This window comes from Papio anubis, chromosome 16 (assembly GCF_008728515.1).
Source record: "Papio anubis isolate 15944 chromosome 16, Panubis1.0, whole genome shotgun sequence".
Taxonomy (NCBI): Eukaryota; Metazoa; Chordata; class Mammalia; order Primates; family Cercopithecidae; genus Papio; species Papio anubis.
In genome coordinates, this window is record NC_044991.1 from 58,328,399 (window position 1) to 58,348,388 (window position 19,990).

The 19,990-nt window shown below is 36.4% G+C and overlaps 1 protein-coding gene across 2 annotated transcripts in view; it reads right to left on the reverse strand.

Moving 5' to 3' along the window:
- Positions 1-472: 472 nt before the first annotated feature.
- DEFB126 (defensin beta 126) overlaps positions 473-19,990 on the reverse strand; it is a 48,778-nt gene continuing 29,260 nt past the window's right edge. The window contains exons 1-2 of one of the 2 annotated variants that reach the window (XM_021921162.2): positions 6,180-7,985; positions 473-4,353 (exon numbers count right to left, since the gene is read on the reverse strand). In XM_021921162.2, the coding sequence (XP_021776854.1) occupies positions 4,040-4,353; positions 6,180-6,237 (372 nt within the window). In that variant the 5' untranslated portion in view covers positions 6,238-7,985 and the 3' untranslated portion in view covers positions 473-4,039. Of the gene's footprint in view, positions 4,354-6,179; positions 7,986-19,990 lie in introns of those variants that run through there. The other variant, XR_002515160.2, reaches the window with a different exon arrangement.

Sequence of the window (19,990 nt, forward strand, 5' to 3'; positions counted from 1 at the left end):
TATGTGGGAGGTAAGAGTTCAGACTCTCCTCTTAATTTCCACTGACACCTCAAAGAAAAGAGTGTTCATTGTGTTTAGCTAGGTTAAGGTAAGTATTACGAAAAGTGCCCAGGAATCTTACTCTCACCTCAGGAGAGAAGTCAGACTTTTGAAAGAATATCCAGTTGGGATCGAGTATCAGTGACTGGTGAAATCTAAATCTTGTTTAATTTATAAGGCAAAAATTTATTCAAAACACTAGAGTCTGGGCCAGGTGCGGTGGCTCACACTTGTAATCCTAGCACTTTGGGAGGCCAAGGTGGGCGGATCACGAGGTCAGGAGATCGAGACCATCCTGGCGAACACGGTGAAACCCCGTCTCTACTAAAAATACAAAAAAATTAGCCAGGAGTGGTGGCGGGCGTCTGCAGTCCCAGCTTCTAGGGAGGCTGAGGCAGGAGAATGGCGTGAACCTGGGAGGCGGCAGAGCTTGCAGTGAGCAGAGATCACACCACTGCACTCCAGCCTGGGAGACAGAGCGAGACTCAGTCTCAAAACAAACAAACAAACAAACAAAAAAACACTAGAGTCTGAATGCACACAGACATGCACGTGCATAGTTTACATAGCTATGTAATATGAGTAGAAGTCAGCTTTGAGGATATAGTCAGGATTAGCATGAGATGGGGTAGAGATGTGGCCTTGAGAACAAGTAAAATTGCCTTCTAAATATGGTTGTTCTTGTGCAAGATCCTCTTTCTCCCTGAAACTCAGAATTTCCATATTTTATTTTTTAAACATTTCATATTTTAAACTGGAATAACCTGTATCTTATATGCCTTTTAAAATCTACATTTCTTAGAACTTCATCAGTGCTAGGGATCATGGTGCCCTATATGCAATATCTATTTTAATTTTTAGAGTAATTCTAAGAGGTAGATCCATGGTTATACCTGCCTTGCAAATGAGGAAATTGATATAGAGACCACATGATGAGTAAAATTAGTAAGGAACAAACCTAGATGTAATCCTAGATACATTTTACTCCAGGTTCCTCAGCTTTAATCATGTTGTCATAATTATCACACAATGCTTTTGCTTAAGAAATTGTGTATTACTGTGTTTGGCACATCACAGTTTCTCACACGATAAAGATTCCTTTTCCCTTGTCCTCCTAATGCCATTAGTCAACTCCAAAGCAGGAAAAGAATATTTGCCACCTAAGTTCCAGCATGGCATGAAGGAGGGGTGAGATACAAGGCAAGAGGAAAGCAGGACACTGTTTCAGGCTGCAGCACTGAGATTATATTCATCGTCTAGAATCAACGTGATAATAGCTCTAAGATGTCTTCAAGGTAGTGATCAAGGTGATCATTGAAAAGAAAGCACAGCAAGTTCTACTAGAAGCCTTTAAAATCTCATCTGGTTGTTCAAATAAATCCCATGACCCTCAACTTTGTTACACTATTCTCAGCCTAATAATGAGTCTTCCCTCAGGTGAAACATAGGCTATAATCACCCATACTCATGCAAGGCAGCAAAGGTCCAGTGGGCAGGGCCCTGGGGAAATGTGCTGTACTGTTTCTTATCCAGGGAACAACCTGTTACAGCTAAATCCCTATGATATGATTGACATTTTAATATATTACTCTCGCAACCCTCAAAGTACCTTGAGTGGGAGTAAGTATTTTCTCTGTTCTTCAAATTCAGCAACATAGGCTAAAAAAATGGGAAATCATTTGTCTGCGGTCCAAGAGTGGATACATGGTGGGATCATGAATGACCTCAGATACATCCAACTCTAAAGTTATGTTTTTTTCCTACTATTCTCCTCTGCTGAAGTAACTTGCTTCTATCTTCCAACCTTCTTGTGTGAGTTCATGAGCTCTGCTTACAAAGATAAGCATAGGTGTAAGAGGCAATGATGTCCTACCACTTGAGACAAGCCACTCCTCAAAACTCCTCTACTATGTAATGACATAGATCATAGATCTTCTAAAGGAGACAGAATCCTGTTTCTTGGAAAAGATCTAAAATAAATAAAAATGAGATTTCAGTAACATCCAAAGATCTTTCAGGTCTTCGAGAATCCCTCTTACTTATTCAACAAGAATTAATATAGAATCTTGTTAGGGGACGGTAGAAGAAACAGAAGATAAAATGGTTCCTGTTCCTAAATAAAATTTCAAAGTCTAGAAGGGGAGAAGACATAAGCAGATATTCAGAGTGAGGCATGTGACATGATGACTTAAAATTCTGGATAAGTCATAACAGTGGAGCACAAATGGTGGCAGTAGTGCCATTGTGGGTAGAACAGTGTGGTTATCAAAGTCCTCCAGAAGAAAATAAAGATTTTTTTCCAGGCAGTTATAAATGGAGACAGAAAAGTATGTACAAAAACTCAAAACCAGAAGCAATCCAGTGAGTTCAAACCAATCACAAAGGGGTACGTGTGGCGGGATAGCAAGATGCCCTGTGAGAGTGCTTTGGAGGTAAAACTGGAAATGCAAGGCAGGTTCTGAACGCCAAGAGTGATGAAGGCGGCACCGAAAAGTTGTCTTAGGATGCTATGGGCAAAGATGCCAGAGGGGAGTCTGAAGGTTAGATTTGTGTTTCAGAAAAGTGATTCTGGCTCTCATTGTGGAGTATAGTTAGGTGTGTGTGTGAAAGGAATGCAGAGCAATCAATGGGAAGGCTATTGCAATGATCCTAGCAGCAGTTGGAGATAGAGGTCATGGTGCATATTGGAGGTGGTAGAGTGAACATGAATCTTCACTGGAATCAAGTGAAGAAGGAAAAGGAGTCTGTGATGGCACTCATGGATTTGTGTCTATAGTGGAGAAAACCCTTCCACCAATGTTTACTCCAACTTTTATATCTCTACACTAAATCTCTAGGATCTTATGGGGTCAAAGGTGAAGTTGACCCCACAAAACATAAGCCAATCTTATATTTTCAGAATCAGAAAGATGTACTATGACAGGGGTGGGGAGAAAGATACTGAGTAAAACACTATCATTTCATAAGTGAGCAGACTGAGATGACAAAGACAAACACAGCTACTGTAAGTGTCCAGAAAGTGAAGGCATCGGCATTGCCTATTCTCCCTGTCCAACTATCAGGGAAGTGGGCCTGAGGCATGGATGGACGACTATGATACACCCAGTCATATTCTCTTATTGGTGCAGGCAGAGCACTAATGTAGTGTAATGTAAGGGAAACATTCTATTGCTTGGGATGAGTGCCTGTCCTAACATTCAGGACACTTTATAGAGCTCTTGATCTCCCTTTCATCATATTTAAGTCGGAAACTATGAATGAGGATTTCCAGGGTGAGAAGAAAATTGGGCAACCTCATGGTGCAGTGACAGAATGCTCTTAGTAGTTAATTTAGTCTGTCCCAGTCTTCCAATGCTTAGAAATCAAGTTTCCTATTCTCTAAAGTGAGGTTATAACACCTACATTCTCAGGTTGTTGTAGGAGGATTCTGTAGGATGATTTTGTGTTCCTATCTACTCCAAAACTACATAGGAAATGCAGCCTTCAATCTGTATGAAATCACATCCACAGTTGGCTTTCAATCCTTTCATATTATAAGCCAATTGTTCTCACAGTGTGGTCCCTGGACCAGCAGCACTAGTATCACCTGGGAACTTGTGAGCAATGCAAATTCTCAAGCTCCCCTGCAGAACTGGAAACTAAAAGTGAGCCCTAGAAATCTCTGCTTTAGCCATATCTCCAGGTGTTTCTGATGTACATGAAGTTTGATAATAATTGGTATGGCAAGCTGTGGGCCTAGAACTGTCTTCAAGGATGACATTGCTGCTATCTATCATTCCTGAGTGGGTGTTTTGGACTAACCCTCACTTGTTCCTGGGCCCTATTTTATTTGCATTTCTACCATAGACATGCTAGTGCAATGAAATTGTGGTGCCCTTCCAGATACTGTTGAATGGAGGGAAAGTGGGAAGGGGACTGTAGAGAGAAAACGGACACCAGAATAAGCCTCTTTGCTTTAATGAGTCAGGGATCCTAGAGCAGGAGACAGAGGCTGGAATGTTCAAGTAGTGGGAGAAACAGGGGTAGCGGCCATCGTAGTCATCGAAGACATCAAACCATTAGACATCATCAAAGTTGTTGCTGTTGTTGCTGTTGTTGCTGTTGTTGCTGTTGCTGTTGCTGTTACTGTTGAAGTTTTCGTAGTCTTTGAGCGGACACAGAAAGAAGGATAAGCAGAACGTTTGTCAGCTGGAACACAGCATGCCTTATGTTTGCCGCACATTACCCAACCATGTTCTGAACGCGCCTCTTCAGGTTTGCATGTCTTCTTACAAATTCCAATGTCGTTTAGACACCTTTTCACATACAAATTACCTGAATAAAGGAATTATATAGATTATTAAGCCTAAGTATTTATCACAGGAGGATAAAAAATAGCAATAGTTTTTGAGCACTGTTTATTCAAGTGATTCAAGTGCCTTTCCAGTTGCTTTAGCATGTTTTTCCTAATCATAAATACCTACTTTGAGGTTTAAGTGAAATTTTATAAATATAAACACACATAGAATTCTTTAGATATGTGTATGTTAGAATACACACACACACACAAAGTGTAGAAACAGGAAGACATACAAGTATGTGATGTGTGTCGATGTATGTCACTAATGTTCCAGAGACAGAGGGAGAAATCAGGCAATTTAAACTCATAGAATTTCAAGGATGCAATAGGTCTAAAACATTTTTTGAGACAACCATGAGAGCATTATAATTTCCTTTTATCCACTATCAATTTGAACATTTCTGCAAATTCTAGGGAATATAAACTACAATCTCTAGAGGCGGGCTATGGAGTTATTATATAACCCTCCACCCATTAGGAAATTATACTAAAGAATGTTAGATTATTTCATTGTGTCTTATGTAAAAGGTGGGACTGAGTCCAGTGTAAAAAACAAAATCATACATGAAAAACTGTTCTCAAGATGGAGAAAGACTTTCTAAGTTAATGGAAGAATGCAAAGAAAACACCAATAGATTTGACATCATGAAAATGAAAATTAGGTGTCTCAAATAAATAATGCATTTTAGAAGCAACCAATATATTTGAAAATATTTGCAAGAAATATGAAATACAAATGTTAAAAATACAAATACTCCAGTAGTAACCATTGGTAATATGTGCCAGTTAACTTAGAAGAAATAATATCCTTGGACCAAGCAATGGAACTTCTAAAATTTACCTATACAAACAGAGAATCTCACAATGATATATTAATAAGGTTGTATAATGTTATTTACAATACTCACACATTAGAAAAAATAATCCAAATGGCACACAATTAAGGACTCTCCAAGTTAATATTGGTACAAAAATATGACAGAATTATAAGCATCTACTGCAAATTGTATTTTCAAGGAATATTCAAAACCTGTGAAAATTTTCCTGATAGAATCTTAGGTAAAAAAAATAAAGCAGGTTATAAACTCATATATCAGTTGGTTACAAGTGAAAAAAAATGCAAGCAGTGATGAAATGTGGCCAATTTATTTCTAAATAACTTTCAGTGTTCTTGTCTTGGTTTTGTAAATATAAGCTACAGAATCAATTAAAAATAAATGCTTACACAAACAGAGCTGAAATCTGATACAGATTTGAAATAGTTTCCACACAGAGTTTTTTTTTTCCTTTTCCATTTTACAGTCCTATACATATATAGAAACAGCCTTCCCTGTTCTGTTAACAACGTGCAAGAACAAACAAACAAACAAAAAATCAGAGACCTTCTCTGTAAGACCAAGAACACTGGGGGAAGTAATATTATGTAATTGTTACCTCAGGAGGGAATATCGACCACAAAAAAAAAAAAAAAAAAAAAAAAGGGTGAAATGAGGCAGAGCTTGACTGAACTGACCCGAAGTGACAGGATAGAAGTTTGGGATTTCAAGATCATTTCTACCTTTGGAGGCAACTTTATGGGATTTGCCTTACCCTACTCCCCAGCTCCGATCATAGATCCTGCTCTACCCTGAGAGCCTTCAAGTTTCTTAGAACAGCGGTGGTCTGAAGAAGTAGGACAAATCTCAGCCCTGCTCCCAGTGAGAAGCCAGATCCCATTTCCACAGACCACTTAGAAATAGGGACTCCATGTGCAGGACCCTGTTCTAGGCCAGTGTTTCTTCTTCCCCAAGATTCTGTTTACCTGAGACCAATTGCGCCAGGAGCATAAAAACTGCAAGGGTGAACAGTAGGGACTTCATCAGGAGGCAGTGGGTTCTATAGAGTCCAGAAGTCTCTATTCAGTATGACTCTGAACACAGATCTTTATTGTCCTTCTTAGGTGGGGTTGGGCTCAGCCAGTAGATTGGGAGGATGTAGGATATTGTGCCAACACAGCTTCGATCTATTGGCCAGCAACTCTAATTGAGGCATCACTGTTCAAGAGTCCTGTGCTAGGCATGCCTTGGGGGAAGGATAAAGACTTAGAAGAGAAGTTGCAAACTCTGCTGAAGTGTATGGCAATTTGGAGAGAAAGAATTACAGGAAGAAATCATGCTGCTCTACCAAGGCTGGGTACTCCTAGCTGTTTTTTCACAGCCTCCAGTGTTAGTTCTATCAGGGTTCATCTTACTGCATGTAGCAGTCTGGTCACCTCTCTGTCTCTCCACCTAAAATACAATGTCTTTCTGATCACTTATGACATATTATTCATATATATATATATGTAATTCGTTTCTGTATATTATTCTTTTCAGAGAAGGATAGAAGCAATTGTTTTTTAACTGATCAAACTAATGCTTTGTTGATGATCTGCAAATTTAAAAAGGCTTTTATAAAGAAATAAATAACTGCTCAAAGATATACGCACAAAGAAGTCTTGTCACCCTGTAGAGTAGCATAAAATGAAGTGCATCCATATGATTTAATTCTGTGCTTCTGTTAAAAAGAGTGCAGCAGATTTTATCTTATTAAACATGTTTTGAGTAAACAAGCAACATTTTAGAACAACATGCATAGTAATGATTCCAATTTATGTGAAAAAGTTATATGTATGTGAATATAAGTAAATGCATGAACTAAAAATGCAAATCACATGTCATTCTAATAAAAGTTGTGTTCTCTGGATGGGATTGAGTTTAAGGTGGCAACCAAAGAGAATTTTATTTGTGTTAAAGTGTTTTTTTTGAGTGCCTGACTATATTGTGACTGAAAGCTATAAGGTCCTAGAGGTTTTGTTCTTTGAGAAGAGTTTTTATCTTTTTTCATTTCAAATTACTGAGATATGATTGATTAAACTGCATTATTTAGAGTGTATAATTTGATTAACTTGGCAAAAGATGCACTGGTGAAACCATTACCATAATCAACATAATGTTTCTCATTCCTCTTTGGTATCCACTCTTTCCTCTTCCCTTCCCTCCCTCTACCTCCATGATACCCAGACAACAACTGACCTGCTATTTGTTCTTGTAGCTTTCTTGGCATTCTCTTGAATATTACGTAAATGAAGTAATATAGCATGAATACTTTTCTGCTTGGCTTTTTCCATCCAAGGCAATTATTTTGAATCATATACGTTTCATGTACTAATAGTTAATTCCTTTTTATTGCTTGTATTCCTTTTTATGCATATATGATCATTTATTTATCCATTTACCCCCTAATGAACATTATGATTGTTTTCAGATATTAGCTATTACAAATAAAACTGCCATTGAAAATTTGTGTGCAACTCTTTGTGTAGCCATATGCTTTCATTTCTCTTGGATAAACAGCTAGAATTAGAATGACGGACTCACAGGGTATGTGTATGTTTTACTTATCAAATATGCATATACTATGCTTTTTCCCTTTGAAAATTGCCCTTTCTCTCTGTCCTAAGATGTCTCAGTGTTGTCCTTATCAAACTGATAAGTAAATGTTCCATGTTAATTATGGATGTAATAAACCTCTGTGTTCCATAGTTCCTGTAAATATTTTTTTCTGGCATGCAAAAAAAAAAAAAGAGAAAAGAAAAAAAAAAAAACCAAACTACCAAATTGTTTTCCAAAGTGGTACCATTTTATATTCCCACTAGCAATATTTGAGAGTTCACTTTTTCCCCCACATCTTTACCAATATTTACCATAGTTTTTGTTTTTGCTTTTTTAGTTTTAGCTATGTGTTTTATTTATTTTTGTTAAATTTTAATTTTTTTTATAGATTTAGGAATACAAGGGCAGATTTGTTATATGGATATATTGAGTAGCAGTAAAGTCTGACTTTTAGTGTAACCATCATCACAATAGTGTACATTGTACCAATTAGGTAATTTCTCATCCCTCTTAGATCTAGTAGTAGTTGTTTTATGAATCTGGGTGCTCTTGTGTTAGGTGCATATGTATTTAGTAGGATGGTTATATCTTCTTGTTGAATTGATCTTTTTATCATTATATAATGACCTCCTTTGTTTTATTTTACTGTTGTTGATTTAAAGTGTGCTTTATCTAAGTATAGCTACTCCTCCTCTCATTTGGTTTCTGTTTGTGCAGAACATCTTTTTCCATCCCTTTACCTGAATTCATGTCTTTATTAATAAGGTGAGTTTCTTGTAAACAGCATATAGTTAGTTCATGTTTTTAAATCTATTTTGCCAATCTATATCTCTTCAGTGGGGGCATTTAATACCTTTTTATTCAAAGTTAATATTGATATATGAGGATTTGTTCCTGTTGTAATGTTATTTTTTTTACCTAGTTGTTCTGTAGTCTCAATTAATTGTTTTATAAAACCTGTGAGTTTTATACTTTTGTGTGTATTTATGATGGTGAGTACTGAACTTTAATTTTGACTTTTAGAATTCCTTTGAGTATTTCTTACAGGACTGGTCTAGTGATGATGAGTTATCTTAGCATTTGCTTGTCAGACTTTATTTCTCCTTCATTTATGATGCTTAGTTTAACAGGATATAACATTCATGTTTGACAGGTATTTTTTTTCTTTAAGAAGTCAAAAAGTTAGACCCAATCTCTTCTGGCTTGTAAGGTTTCTGCTGAAAAGTCTACTGTTATTTTGATGGGATTTCCTTTATACATGACTATATACTTTTCTCTTGCTGATTTTAGAATTTTTTTCCTTCATGTTGACTTTAGATGGTCTGATGACTACATATCTTGATGAAGTCTGTCTTGCAATGTATCTTCCTGGCGTTCTTCGAGCCTCTTTTATTTAGATGTCTAAATCTCTAGCAAGACTAAAGAGGTTTTCCCCAATTACTTCCTCAAATAGTTTTTCCAAACTTCTCACTTTTTCTTTTTCCCCAGGAATACCTGTGACTCATAGGTTCAGTAGTTACTTTACATAATCTCAAACTTCTTGAAAGTTCTGTTCATTTTTAAAATTTCTTTTTTCTTTATTTTTGTCTGACTGGGTTAATTCAAAAGAGACTTGTCTTCAAGTTCTGAACCTCTTTCTTCTGCTTGGTTTAGTCTGTTGTTAGAGCCTTCAGCTATATTCTGTAATTTCTTTTTTTTTTTTTCCTTTTTTTTTTGGAGACAGAGTCTTGCTCTGTTGCCCAGGCTGGATGAATTTTTCATTTACAGAAGTTCATTTTAAAAAAACTATTTAGGCTGGGCACAGTGGTCTCACACCTGTAATCCCAGCATTTTGGGAGGCCAAGGTGGGCAGATCACTTGAGGTCAGGAGTTTGAAACCAGCCTGGCCAACAGGGTGAAACCTTGTCTCTACTAAAAATTAAAAAAAATTATCTGGGTGTAGTGGCGCACATCTGTAGTTCCAGTTACTCAGTAGGCTGAGGCAGGAGAATCACTTGAACCCTGTAGGCAGAGTTTGCAGTGAGCCAAGATTGCACCACTGCACTCTGGCCTGGGCGACAGAACAAGACTCCATCTCAAGAACAACAACAACAACAGCAAAAACAAACAAACAACAACAAAAAAAAATTTTAAAAAATCTATCTCTAGTAGATTTTTCATTCATAACCTGAATTGTATTTCTGATTTGTATTGATTTTTTACTTTCTCTTGGACCTCACTGAGATTCTTTAAAATCAATATTTTGAATTCTTCGTTTGGTATTTCAAAGATTTCATTTTGGTTAGGGTTCATTGTGGAAGAGTTAGTACAATCCTTTGGGGTGTTGTAACACTCTTTTTTCATACTTCCAGAATTGTTTCTTGGGTTTCTTCTCATTTGGATCAACTATCTGTTCTTATTTTTAAATTTACTTTCATTTGGTCAGGACTTTTTCCCCCTTGAGGATGTGATTATAATATACATTGTGTAGGGTTATTTGGCTTTGGTTCTGGGTGCTTTCAGTGGCAAAGACTCTGTATGAGTTTCTTGATTATAGATAGTCTTTGTGTGGTGGCTTTCTCAAATGCTGGTTGTAGTAGTGATATGCTGGGCTAGGCCACCACCTCCTGCAGGGCCAGAGTGCAAAAGTCTCAGGAAGCTTAACTTGTTTCCCTGTGCTGAGCACTTGTGTTAGCCAGTTTTTTATTGGGTTTTGCAGTTAGACCTCCAGGCTACTATGTGGTGCTTATGAATAAAACCTGGGCAGAAGCAGGTGGGTATATGCTTGATCTTTGTTTACTGGGAGAAGCTCTCTGTTGCCTCAGGCAAGGGGCAGGTCTATGGAATATACACTAGCCTGAGCTCCCTGCTCAGCCCCTAAAGGGGAGGATAAAGCTGGGTGGAGTTAAGCTGTCAAACCTTCCTTCAAATAGCTGATTGGCAGGCACAAACACCAGCACTTGCGGTAATGACGGGGAGAATAGCATACACTCTGTATGAATTCCTTGGTTATAAATAGCCTTCATGCGGTGACTTTCTCAAATGCCAGTTGTAGTAGCGATGTACTAGGCATGTGATGAGGCTAACAGTTTCCTGCAGATCTTGAGTGGCAGAGGTCTTGAGACGCTTATCTTTTTCTCAAGCACTTTGCGCTTGTGTCAACACTTCTATTGGGTTGTGCAGTTTGACCTCCAGGCCAGTAGGTGGCTCTTGCAGTTAAGAGCCAGATGTGGTGATAGCAGGGAGTTTATATTTGATCTTTGTTTACTGGGAGAAACACTATTGGCTCAGGAAATGGTCTGTCTGTGGAATGCACACTGGCATGGGCTCCATTCTCAGCCCCAAAGTGGGGGCAAAGTTGGGCACAGCTGAATGGGGCAGTCTTGCCCTCAGGTTTCCCAATGGCAACCGCAGTCATTAGCCCTGATGGGAGTGTTGAGGAGTTATGTAGACTTTTTATGATTTCCTTGGTTGCTAATAGCTTTACTGTAGTGGCTCTCTCAAATGCCTGCTATAGTAGTAACGTACTACTTATACTAGTAATGTACTAGTTGAGTGGGCTCCGGGTCTTTTGGGTAGCTGGGGCATTGTGGGGAATGGTGGCAGCTGAGGTCATGGAAGCTTATCTCCTACCTGAACGTACTGCCATTGTCTCTTGCTCGCTTTTGGTTTCTGTGTGCATGAGATGTCTTTTTCTATCCCTTTATTATCAGTCTATGTGTCTTAACAGGTGAAGTGAGTTTCTTGTAGGCATTATATTATTGGGTCACCTTTTAAAAAAATTCATTCAGACAATCTGTACGTTTTAAATGGAATATTTAGTCCACTTACAATCAAACTTACTATTTATATATGAGGACTTTTTCTTGTCGTTTTGGTAATTAGTTTTTGGTTGTTTTGTATAGCTTTTTTCTTTTTTTTTCCTCTCTTATTATTTATAATTATGGTTTAGTGGTTTTCTGCAGTGGTAATATTTGGGTCTTTTCCTCATTTATGCATTTGCTCTACCAGTGAGTTATACTTTTGTGTGTTAAAGAAACAAAATCAGAAAAGAAAAAATGAGACATCACAAATGATATCACGGAATACAAAAGATCGTCAGAGACTATAATGAACAACTATACACTAACGGACAGGAAAATCTAGGGGGAAAGGCAAATTCCCACACGTATACCAGCCACCAAGATTAAATCAGGAAGAAACAGAAATCCTGAACAGACCAATAATGTGCAATAAGATTGAATTTGTAATTAAAAATCCCTGAAGAAAAGCCCAGGATCAGATGCATTCACCGGTTTACCAAGTTCTAGCAAATGTCTAAATAACTAACACGAATCCTCCTCAAACTATTCCAAAAAATTGAAAAAGGAATTCTCCCTATAGCATTCTAAAGGGCAGCATTACTCAGATACCAAAACCTGACAAGAACACAACAAAACGAAAGAAGCTACAGACCAGTATCCCTGATGAAACATAGATGCAGAACTCCTGAACAAAATACCAGTAAGTCAAATACAACAGCACATCAAAAAGGTAATATGTCGTAATCAAGTGGCATTTATCCCAGAGAAGCAAAAATTATTCAACATATGCCAGTTGATAAACATGATACATTAACAAAATGAAGGACATAAACAATATGACCATCTCAATAGTTGCAGGAAAAGGCATTTGATAAAATTCAACATCACTTCATGATAAAAACTCAAAAAATTAGGCACAGAAGGAACATAACTCAACATAATAAAGTTCATATGGCCGGGCACGGTGGCTCATACCTATCATCTCAGCACTTTGGGAGGCCGAGGCAGGCGGATCATGAGGTCAGGAGTTCGAGACCAGCCTGACCAACATGGTGAAACCCCGTCTCTATTAAAAATACAAAAAAAAAAAAAATTAGTTGGGTGTGGCGGTGGGCACCTGTAATCCCAGCTACTTGAGAAGCTGAGGCAGGAGACTCACTTGAAACCAGGAGGCGGAGGTTGCAGTGAGCTGAGGTCGCGCCACTGCACTACACCCTGGGCAACAAGAGTAAAACTCCATCTCAAAAAAATAAAATAAATAAAGGTCATATACGACAAACACACAGCTGACATCATATTGAATGGGGAAATGCTGAAAGCCTTTGCTTTAAGAACTGGAATAAGACAAGATGCCTGCTTTCATAATTCCCATTCAACATAGTACTGGAAGTGCTAGATAGAGCAATTAGACAAAAAAAAGAAATAAACAGTATCTAAATGGGAAACAGGAAGCTAACTTATCCCTCTTTGCAGATTACATAATTTTATTTAAAGAAACCTGAAGACTCCGCCAAAAAACTCTTAGAACTGATAAACAAATTCAGTAAAGTTGCAGAATGAAAAATCAACACTAAAAAGTCAGTAGCATTTTTATATGCCAATAATGAACTAACTAAAAAAGAAATCAAGAAGGCAATTCCATTTACAATAGCTACAAAAAATACCTAAGAATAAATTTAACCAAGGAGGAGAAAGACGTCAACAAAGAATACTCCAAGACATTGATGAAATAAATGGAAGAAGACATGAACAAATGGAAATGCCTCCCATGCTCATGAAAAGGAAGAATCAATTTTGTTAAAATGACCATATTCCCCAAAAGAATCTACAGATTCAATTCAATTCTTATCAAAATACCAATGACATTTTCCACATAAGTAGAAAAATTAATCCTAAAATGTGTATGAAACCAAAAAAGAGCCAAAATAGCCAAAGCAATTCTGAGACAAAAGAACAAAGCTTGTGGCATCACACTACCTGCCTTCATAATATATTACAAGGCTATAGTTCTTATAGCAAAACAACATGGTGTTGGTATAAAAATGAACATATAGATCAATGGAACCGAATAGAGAATCCGGAAATAAATTCATATATTTACAGCCAAGCAATTTTCAACAAAGGCACCAAGAACATCCAGTGGGGAAAGGACACACTCTTCAATAAATGGTGCTGGGAACTGGATATTTATATGGAGAAAAATGAAACTAGACTGCTATCTATCATCACATACAAAAGTCAACTCAAAATGGATTAGAGACTTAAACCCAAGACCCAAAATCATAAAATTACTAGAAGAAGACATAGAGGAAACACTCCAGGACTTTGGTCTAGGCAAATATTTTAAGACCTTAAAAGCACAGGCAACAAAACCAAGAACAGACAAATGGGACTGTATCAAACTAGAATAAACAAGGGACTCAACTGAAAGCAAAAAAACAGAAATAAAAACAAATGATATCTTTGAAAAATGAGCAAAGAACAAAAATAGACATTCTCAAAAGACATACAAATGGTCAACATATACACGGAAAAATGCTCACTATTACTAGTCATCAGGGAGATGCAAATCAAAACATTGTTTGACTCTCTGTTTTTAGACACATACACATTAAGGATTGTTATGTCTTCTTGGAGAAATGACCACTTTATTATTATGATAAGGTAAGATTTTTTCCTCCATCTTCTTTCAGGATTTTTTCTTTATATTTTGTTTCATGGAGCTTGAATATGACATGATTAGGGTTTTTTGTTTGTTTGTTTGTTTTGTTTGTTTGTTTTGGTTTTTTTTAATGCATTTATCCTACTTAGTATTCTCTGAGCTTCTTGGATCTGTGGTTTGATGTTTGATATTAATTTGGGGAAAATTTTCTCTTTTTTTCATTTTAGTCTTTTAAGCTTTTTTTCTTTCTTTTTATTTTAAGTTCTGGGATACATGTGCAGAACATGCAGGTTTGTTACATAGGTATACACGTGCCATGGTGGTGTGCTGCACCTATCAACCTGTTATCTAGGTTTTAAACCCCATATGCATTAAGTATTTGTCCTAATGCTCTCCCTCTCATTTCCCCCTACCCTCTGACAGGCCACGGTGTGTTACATTCCCTTCCCTGTGTCCATGTGTTCTCATTGTTCAACTCCCACTTATGCGTGAGAACATGCAGTGTTTGGTTTTCTGTTCCTGTGTTAGTTTGCTGAGAATGGTGGTTTCCAGCTTCATCCATGTCCCTGCAAAGGACATGAACTCATTCTTTTTTATGGCTGCACAGTATTCCATGGTGTATATGTGCCACATTTTCTTTATCCAATCTATCATTGATGGGCATTTGGGTTGGTTCCAAGTCTTTGCTATTGTAAATAGTGCTGAAATAAACATATGTGTGCATGTGTCTTTATAGTAGAATTATTTATAATTCTTTGGGTATATACCCAGTAATAAGATTGCTGGGTCAAAGGTATTTCTGGTTCTAGATCCTTGAGGAATCACCACACTGTCTTCCACAATGGTTAAACTAATCATACTCCCACTGAAAATTTTCAATTGTTGCTTTAAATATTTTTTCTGTTCCTTTCTCTTTCTTCTCCTTCTGGTATTCCCATTACATGTAGGTTACAGCTTTTGCAGTTGTCCCACAGTCCTTGGTTATTCTTTACCTTTTTTTTGTCTTTATATTCTTTGCTTTTCAGTGAGTAAAGATTTTTCAGGCCAAAAGTGAAAGAAATCAATACAGAGAATAAGTTGGATATACAAGCCACTTTTGATGGTTTTGCTAATTGTGGTGTGATTATATTAATATCTGATGTATTTGACTCCAAGACAAGCAGTATTTACTAGAGATAATGAAGGCCATTTCATAATGATGAAAGGGTCAATTCATTAGAAAGACTTGATGTATCTAATAATAGAACTTAAAAATACATGAAGTAAAGATGGACAAAAGTAACTTGAAAATAGACAAATCTGCAATCAGTTGGAAATTTTATCATTCACTGTTGGTTATCTGTAGCATAACTAGACCAAACATTTAGTAAGAATGTAGCAAACGGCCAGATGTGGTGGCTCATAATCCCAGCACTTTGGGAGGCCGAGGCAGGCAGATCACAAGGTCAGGAGTTCGAGACCAGCCTAGCCAACATGGTGAAATCCTATCTCTACTAAAATACAAAAAATTAGCCAGGCATGGTGGCACACACCTGTAGTCCAAGCTACTCGGGAGGCTGAGGCAGGGGACTTGCTTGAACCTGGGAGGCAGAGGTTGCAGTGACCCAAGATCGTGCCACTGCACTCCAGCCTGGTGATAGAGCAAGACTCTGTCTCAAAAATGTAGCAAATCTGAATAAATCCACCTCTATCTAATTCAATATGTATAGAACACTACATCCAATAACTACAGAATATTCATTTTTCTCACATGCACATGGAGTGCCTACTGAGATGGACAGTGTTGATTCTTAAAGAAGTCCTATAAATGTCAAACACTAAAATACATTGCAGAAATAATTAAAAATAGCAAACAATTAAAATGTGATATCTAGAAAAACATCGGGTATTAAGTTGGAAACTAATAAAATAAGATGTTAAGAAACATACAAATATTTTGAACACCCAGTATACTTTTATTATTTAAAAGTATTTAAGGTCAAGCGCCGTGGCTCAGTTTTCGTAATCCCAGCACTGTGGGGAGGCCAAGACGCATGGATCATTTGAGGTCAGGAGATCGAGACCATTCCGGTCAACACGAAACCTCATCCTACTAAAAATACAAAAACCAGTCGTATGGCGCGTATGGCGTTGCCTGTAGTCCCAAAGCTACTCGGGAGGCTGAGGCAGGAGAATGGCGAACCCGAAAGAGAGGAGAGCTTGGTGAGCTGAGATCCGCCACTGCACTCCAGCCTGGGTGACAGAGCTTACACTCCATTCAAAAAGCATTTAAAATTTAATTAAAAATTTGCATATATTATTTAAAATTATTTAAAAGCCATGTGTTAAAGATAAAATTATAGGAATAATTAATATGTATATTTTGAACTGAAAGATAGTAAAATACAACATTATTAATGTAGCAAATCTGAATAACCACCTCTATCTAATTAACATGTATAGAACACTACATCCAATAACTACAGAATATTCTTTTTTTTTTTCACATGCACATGGAGTGCTCACTGAGATGGACAGTGTTGATTCTTTAAAGAAGTCCCTATAAATGTCAAAACACTAAAATATTGCAGAAATAATTAAAAAATAGCAAACAATTAAAAATGTGATATCTAGAAAAACATCAGTATTAAGTTGGAAACCAATAAAAATAAGATGTTAAGAAACATACCAAATATTTTGAAATTAACTAGCATACTTTTATTATTTAAAAGCATTTAAAATTTAATTAAAAATTTAAAAAGTATTATTTAAAATTATTTAAAAGCCATGTGTTAAAGATAAAATTATAGGAATAATTAATATGTATTTTGAACTGAAAGATAGTAAAATACAACATTTTATAATGTGTGAAATACAGCTCCTGCCTCGCTTAATGGAAAATCTTTAGCTGTAGATGCATATCATCAAAGAAGAAGGGTTTACAAACAAGAATTGTTTTCTTTACCTACTAGAGTTTCTACTGGGAATGCAAGGATATTTTAAAATAAAAAAGTAAATCAATGTATAGAGTTAGTTGGCCGGGTGCAGTGGCTCATACCTGTAATCCCAGCACTTTGGGAGGCCGGGGCGAGCAGATCATGAGGTCAGGAGTTTGAGACCACCCTGGCCAATGTGATGAAACCCCGTCTCTACTAAAAATACAAAAACTAGCTGGGTATGGTGGCCCACGCCTGTAGTTCCAGCTACTCGGGAGGCTGAGGCAGGAGAATCTCTTGAACCCAGTAGGCAGAGGTTGCAATGAGCTGAGATTGCACCACTGCACTCCAGCCTGGGCAACAGACGGAGACTCCGTCTCGAAAAAAAAAAAAAAATTATTGTATTCCCTTGTTATCATTTTTATTTCCATAGGGTCTTTAGTGATATTCTTTGTTTTATTCCGCATGCTGATAATTTGTGTCTTTCTTTGTCAGTCTTGCTAAAAGTTTGTCAATGTTATTGATCTTTTCAAAGAAGCAGCTTTTTATTTCACTGATTTTCTCTATTGTTTTTCTGTTTCCAATTTCATTGATTTGTGCTGATATCTTTATTATGTTCTTTCTTCTGCTTACTTTGCATTTAATTTGCTCTTTTTCTAATTCAGGTGAGAGCTAAGATTATTGATTCGACATTTTTCTTCTTTTGTAATATAAGCATTTATTGCTCTAAATTTCTCTCTTGGCACTGCTTTAGCACAAATTATGAATATGTTATAGGTTCATTTTTATTTAATTCTATGTATATTTTATTCTTATTGAGACTTCTCTTTGACTTGGAAGTATGTTGTGTAATTTCCAGGTGTTTGGAGATTTTTCTGTTTTATTTCTGGTATTGATTTCTAGTTTGATTTCACTGTGTCAATCATATAGAGAATAAACTTTGTGTGATTTAAATTATTTTTAATTGGTTGAGTATCCTTTTATTTCTTTTTTTTTTTTTTTGCCTAGGATATAGTCTATCTTAGTATATATTCTCTGAGCTCGAAAGGAATATTTATTCTGCTGTAGTTGAGTGGCAATGCTCCTTAAATGCCACGTGGATCCTGTGGTTAATGTTGTTGAGTTCTTCTATTGCTGTTGCTGATGCTCTTTCTTGTTCTATCAATGCTGAGAAGAAATGGATGGTGATATCCCGATTGTGTTTTGTTTATTTCTCTCTCTAACTCTCTCAGTTATTGCTTCACATATTTTGCAGCTTTGTATTTTGGAGCATACAAATTTAGGTTTGCTGTATCTTTTTGGTGGATTGGACCTTTTGTCACTTTTTTCATCATAATTTTTTTTGATGTTCTGAAGTCTACTTTATCTGGTATTAATATAGTCACTCCTGCAAACCTTTTATTAATGTTTGTATGGTATATCTTTTTCTATTCTTTTACTTATAACCTATTTATGTCATTATATTTGATGTGAGTTTCTTAATTATTGGGTCATCTAAAAACATACTTTGCCAATATTCATCTTTAAATTTTCATGTTTAGATCATTTAAGTTTAATTAAATTATTGATATATTAATGCTTACATCTTTCATTTTGTTTTTGTTTCCTTTTTGCTTCTTTGTCTTATTTTTCCTGCCATTTTGTGAGATATTTTTCCATGATTTAGAATTCCATTTTCATTTATCTACAATGTTTTCAAGTGTACCTCTTTGTATAGCTTTTGTAGTGATTGTTGTCTGTGCTACATTATATATCCATAACTTATTACAGTCTACTGGTGTATCATTTAACCACATCAGATAAAATTTAGAGATTTTATCTCCCTTTATGTCTCTACGATAACCCCCCATTTCTAATATAATTGACTTAAATATTTTTTCTACCTATGCTGAGAATCACAATAGAGGGATAATTTTTGCTGTTACTGTCAAAAATAATTTAGAAAACTAAAAAGTAGGTAAAAAGTTTATTGCATTTCTGATGTTTTTGTTTTTTCTCTTCTTTTTTCCTTATGTTCCAAGATTCCTTTTTAAAAAAAATAAAACAAAAAAAAAAAACTTTATTTCACTGTGGAGGACTTCCTTTAGCTATTCTTTTAGGTATATCTACTAGTGACCCCACCCCCTTTTTTTTTTCCAGTTTTCCTTCATTTGAGAATGTGTTTATTTGGTCCTCATTCTTGAAGGATATTTTCTTGGACATAGATATCTGGATTGAGACTTACTATTCTTGACGCACTTTAAAAATATTGTGCCACTTCCTCCTGCCCTTCGAAGTTTCTTATGAGAAATCTTTGAATTGCTTTTCTTCTCTTCTGGAATTCTAATAAAGGTATTTTGGTTCATCTATTGTTAAACTGGTGTTTCCATGTGGAAATGAGATCTGGGACTTCCTATTCTGCCATCTTGCGGATGTCACCCACTGTTTTTATTTTTCTGGAAGTAGCTCAGCATCATTTGTGTCATTGTTCCTCCTTAGATAACATGTCCTTTTCCTCTGGCTACTTTTAAGATTTGTTCTCTGTCTTTGGTTTTCAGCAGTTTGAAATCCACTGTGTCTAGAAATTTTCTTTGAATTTGTCCTAATTAGACCTTGCTGAAGTTCTTGGATCAATTTTGCTATGTGGGAGGCTATTAGCTCTTATTTCTTCTGCCTCATTCTCTCCTTCCCTTCTTCTGGGGACCCAATTAAACCCACGTTGAATTATTTGATAATATCTCACATATCTCTGATGTTGTATTCAATTTTTCTTTACTTTTTTTCTCTTTGTGTTCATTTGGGAAATTTCTATTCAAATATTCATTAGAGTTTCAAGTGAAGTGATTGTTTTCTTTGCTTCT